The sequence below is a fragment of the Vitis riparia genome, chromosome 1 (genome assembly GCF_004353265.1).
Source record: "Vitis riparia cultivar Riparia Gloire de Montpellier isolate 1030 chromosome 1, EGFV_Vit.rip_1.0, whole genome shotgun sequence".
In the NCBI taxonomy this organism is placed as follows: domain Eukaryota; kingdom Viridiplantae; phylum Streptophyta; class Magnoliopsida; order Vitales; family Vitaceae; genus Vitis; species Vitis riparia.
Window position 1 is genome coordinate 5,400,377 of NC_048431.1, and position 5,080 is coordinate 5,405,456.

Consider the following 5,080-nt stretch of genomic DNA (forward strand, 5'->3'; position numbering starts at 1 on the left):
TGTCCGGCATCTCCAATAAGGGATCGGGAAAGCCATTCAATATTTTGTTATTATTATATTGCCACGGACCCGTGGCCCCACCTCAATGATCTTTCGTATCTGCCAAGTTTTAATGCATTCGCTTTTATCCTATAGTCTGTTTTTTTATCTACCAAGTCAAGTGGGCCGTTCAGTTTCAGGTACCCTGCCCAGGGCTCACACTTTTTTGGTAAAAACCTACTCCAAATTCCTGGGTCATTTTGGTCATTTGATTAAAGTTAACCTGCTCCACCCCCTCGTCCTTATCCTTGCGGTAGTTGGAAACGTGGATGACCAAGTAAATTACCATCATTTCCAATTTCAAAATTTGATACCCATATCTTGGACTACCCTTTTTATATTAATCCAAGACCACGAAAAAGATTGACCAACCATACATGTGATATATGGAGATGGGGACATCTTGTTATTTCATGATTTCTCCTTTGGCACATGCAGAACCTGATAAAGGTAGACACACTTGAAAATGATGGTAATGTTTATTGCAAATTTGTGACAAAAGAGAAAGTAAAGTTTGAACAAGGAAAGCCATAAACCATTAACTTATTCGATTGACACCCTTTCTGAAAGAAAAATTTTGCCTTGCTAGCAGTGGAAAAACATTATAACAAGCAGGTAGGGGGAAGATCAAAAGGTAAAATAAGAACTGCAAGTATGCAGGATGGCTAAAGTATACAGTATACTTATCTAGCAATTATTTTCACAACTTAATAAAAAGTTGAATGCGTACACATCATACAGTGTATCATATTGGTGGTGGAGAAGGATCCTACCACCACATTCAAGTAAGAAAAAATATTAAGAAAATATTAGTCAAGATTTAGAGTCAAACAAGCAGGGATTACGGATTACAACAAAACAGTGGAGTAATTGGAATTTCCGACTTCTATAATTTAACTACAGAAATTTGCAATAAATTCGTTGTTCTAATTTGGCCTCAAGACATTATGGCTACGCCTTGTTAGCCGAAAGAGCAGCAGCACCAGCACTTGCACCTGCACCAGAACTCGCTGTGTAACTCATGCCATTAGATCCTGGGGTGGCACATTCAGGGGATTTCTTGCTGATATTGTATGGCGCTGTGCTCATCACCCTCTCCTTGCACCCATAATCACAAGCCTCAATTTAAGGAACAGTTCTCAAATGCATGTTGCAATATTTCCACCCTAATTGGGTGGAACTGATCATTGAGTTTTATGTGCTTGCATGTAAACTGAAATATAAGGTGGGCATTTCTTAGATTTGGCATGATTACTAGTTCAACCACAAAGGAGAGATCCTACTGATCCCAAGTTTACAGAGGAAAATTTTGAACAAAACTTTCCCAAGCAAGCGCTCCCATACAGACACAAATGTGCAGTTACATCTCAACGACCAAGCTAGATACTCACTCAAATGGTACTGGCAGTAGGCCACAAACCTGGAGCAACCTTTCTCAAAAAGGTCTCTCCAACCTGAGGCCTCAGTCATCTTATTCAACGTAACCTTCAAATAAAATTGAAGTAAGGAGCTTCTAAATGCAATGCATGTACAGGGTTGTGCCCCTTTTTTGTTAGGCACTTTTCATCCATAATCTTTATTTGCCTATTGAAAAAATAAAAAAAATAAAAATAAAAATGCAGAAGTAGCTTGGAGAGCAAAGTCAGCTTCAGAACCTTTGGTTCTTACCTCAAAATTCCAAAGGTCCTACCAATATTTACTGTTTACCTAAAAGATAGTGAGCTGCACCTAAAAGTTTCAAGGGGTTGATTCAAAATAAAATTTGTGAAAAGCATCTCCTAGTTGAACAAGTTACCTCTCCTTGCGCTTCTCCAAAAACCGAGCCAAGGATGCTTTGCGAGCTTGAGGAACAGCTGCATAAGAAAATTGAATGTTATTTTCACATGGTACTAACTGCAACGGTAAATCTAACAATGGCTATGGAAAATGATAAGAAGTGAGTGTTAAGAATTCTAGATTCAGGAAATATTCAATACTTGGTATAATTTGGTGACCTAGAAATTATTCAGCTAACTATAGAGAGAAAAAAGAAGGAACACAATTGAAAAAAAACATGGGGAGAAGCAACCTGGAAAAAGCTGACCATCCCTTTTATAATTTTAATACATGATAATGGCACACAAAAATATTTTAAAATCCTTTTATCAGCACTATGTAACTTATAACATAATTCTAAAACTCTTACTCAATAATTTTGCTATAGTCATGAACACACTCGAGCTTGTTGAATCAGTTACACACCAATAATTAAAGTGTCACAGACAATTAAAGTGGCTTTCAGAATCACAGATTTACTCACAGAAGCTTAAGATGTAACAACACCTTGCTATCATAATGACATACCTGATGGCATCATAGGTGTTGCAGCAACAGAGAGTCTTTTAGGGGAATCCAATTTGGTAACAGGAGTGGCAGAAACCCCTGTGGTTTTAGCAGCCAACACTTCCTCGGTGCTAGTAGATCCACTCCCAGACTGAGCAACAGGATGTGAAGAAACGGATATGGGGCTTGAGAGACCAGAGCAAGGTGATATATTCATGGGCTGGTTTGCAAGGACGCCATCACCTGCTGCCAGCTTTGAAGCAGGTGTCTGGACTTGAGCTCTCGGTTGCCCCATTCTAGAAGCCATGGAAGCCCCATTCCCAGCCAAGAACATGATAGCCTGAGCCTGGATAAGATGTTGAGCAAAAGAAAAGAAAAAGTTCTGAGTTCATGTGCACAACCCAAGGGGGGTGATAACCAGGACAAGTTATTCAAGCCTTTAGAGAGAGAGAGAGAGAGAGAGAGAGAGAGAGAGAGAGAACCTTCTCAGGCGAGATATCATCATAGACATTCACTGTACCAGCATAAAAGATGGTCAATTGGGTAGGAGATCCAGATGTCTTAAAATTATTCCTACAAAATAAATCCAATGAATTTCCATTTAGTATAGGTAAACATGGTCGTTAAGTAAATTTGACTTAGGCATAAAAGCTGATAAATACCATGGTTCAGTGATTCCAGCAAAAGAACCAGCAGAGGGCAGAATTCCATGTGGAGCTGAAACAGGAATTCCTCCAAGTAATTGTTGCTTCAGGGCAGCACCAACCATGTTCTGACCAGCTGCAGCAAAATGGGTCTTGAAAAAGGGGTTGCCCATGGAAACTGAAATCGTTTGGTTTGAGACTGGAAACATCTTGACATCATGAGGATGATGATTCATTAAATGTGAATCATGTTGCACAGGATAAGCTGTCACTGCAAAACTTCCACCTTGCCTATCGGGATTGACTGCTTTCTATAGAGCAAAAACCATTGAGAAACAAGTAAAAAATATAATCGGATACTGATATGAACTTTAGTGATGATAATTAACGGATGGGTTTGAACACCCATAAAACTGAGTATTTAATTACTTTGTTTACAGCATTCAAGGGGATAAGAAAAATCCATCAATCACAAAGATACTAAAAAATCAAGATGAAATTATTTCCGTGGATTTCCCAAAGATCCCATTCATTTGGTGAAGTAGACCCATTTCAAATGTTATGAGAAATAAGCCTCCTTAAGATCCCTAAACCCTTGAAATTATAGATTTATAATCATTCAAACAGAAGGGGTAATAGCAAACCTGCATTTCACCAGCTGGGCATTTGTTACTTGGGTCAAATCCAGAAGTCACAAGGGAATCAGATGCAACCTTTTTGGACTTGTCTTCTTGCGCAGTCTTAAAAGACATGAAATGAGGAAGTGCAGAGATCTTGTTTGAAAAGGGCCACTGTATTCCCGAACCTTTAGTAAATGCTACAAATTCAGAAAGTATAAGCAACAAATCTCGGTTAGATACAGCATATGCTTTTATTTTGACAAGAAATCATCTGCCAAAAAAATTGAACAAATAAATAACACAACCATAGGGACTTCAAATTTAAGAAAATTTTCTAACTCCATGCCCAAGACTACATGAGAAAGCATACGCTGAGGAGATTAATTAAAACCCAGAAACAAATAACAACCCTTTTTTCCACAGGAAACAAGAATCATACTCTAAAATTATCCGAAAAACAACTGAAGAAAATAATCAATTACATAACAAAGTACTTCCAGATGGAATTTTAACATTTTTCATGGACACCACATGCTGAAAAAGAAATTAAAGCTACCCAGATAAGAGATTGCTCATCTGCTAACCACAACCAACTATTATTACCATTTTAGGCATGCAAAATAGTAATAAATGGGTATGATTTTAGGTTTCCAGAGAAACACATGTGGATTGGGAAAGAAATAATTCGTAATAGTAGAATTAATTAACCAAACAAAACCATTTAATTTTTTCTATTTATTATTTCATTCAATTGTCTAGGCACCACCTGCCATGCTGCACTCATATTCTGAATTAAATTAAATAGCACAAAAACGCCAAATTTTAAAAATTAAAATGCCCAAAAAAGAAAAAAAGAAAAAAAAAAACCATTTCAGAGGCCAGAATTCCATAATTTCAACCAAAACAAACTAGTCAAAATTGAAAAGATAAATAAGCAAATATATAAATAAACATAAATGAACAGAACTACCTGAGTCTTTACCTCCTTCAATAATCTCCTCTTTCACAACAGCCAGGGGCTCTTTTGAACTCAAACCCATGAAATCTCTCTCCATTTCAGAGCTCAAAATAAACCAAGCCGAGAAAATCCTAGATTCACAGATCAAATGGTGAAGCTCTTTTATTCTGTAACACCAAACCCTAGAATCCTTATCACGCTCCAAGCTAGAGAGAGGAAGAAAAGCTTTCTCATCCGCCGAAATGCTTCCAACGACAGCAAGTGAAGGAGAGAGAGAGGGAGTCAGATTTTTATTTATTTGATGGATGATTCTTTTTCTTTTTTTTTCCTTCTTTCTTTTTGAGCATATATGATCCACAGGATCCTGACCGTTCATTTCATTCAAAGTCCTGGTTTTATTACCATCCCTGTGAGGGTTACCGGTACTTCCGGTGTTTGACCTGTTGGTCCGGTCAGACAACACGTGCGCGAGCTTTAAATTTTTTAAATTCACACAC

The 5,080-nt window shown here is 37.7% G+C and overlaps 1 protein-coding gene across 2 annotated transcripts; it reads right to left on the minus strand.

The window, feature by feature from the left end:
• Positions 1-674: 674 nt before the first annotated feature.
• Positions 675-4,919, minus strand: LOC117917423 (protein TIFY 6B-like). Of its 2 annotated transcripts, none has more exons than XM_034833711.1 (7): positions 4,608-4,919; positions 3,650-3,822; positions 3,024-3,316; positions 2,844-2,934; positions 2,383-2,707; positions 1,835-1,892; positions 675-1,132 (listed from the first exon to the last, which is right to left on the minus strand). In XM_034833711.1, exons 1-7 carry the CDS (start codon positions 4,678-4,680, stop codon positions 991-993), a joined length of 1,155 nt encoding a protein of 384 aa, XP_034689602.1. In that variant the 5' UTR covers positions 4,681-4,919; the 3' UTR covers positions 675-990. The 2 variants fall into 2 exon arrangements, with proteins under 2 accessions (XP_034689602.1, XP_034689594.1); XM_034833703.1 differs by having other exon boundaries at positions 4,596-4,919.
• Positions 4,920-5,080: the final 161 nt, after the last annotated feature.

Bases quoted from the DNA above. Each gene is read 5' to 3' on its own strand.
- LOC117917423 (XM_034833703.1), bottom strand. From the start codon at position 4,680: ATGGAGAGAGATTTCATGGGTTTGAGTTCAAAAGAGCCCCTGGCTGTT. The intron at 3,317-3,649 runs GTTTGCTATTAC...TTTGCTCTATAG, and splicing joins GCCCAGCTGGTGAAATGCAG to AAAGCAGTCAATCCCGATAG. The intron at 2,708-2,843 runs GTTCTCTCTCTC...CATCTTATCCAG, and splicing joins ATGATATCTCGCCTGAGAAG to GCTCAGGCTATCATGTTCTT.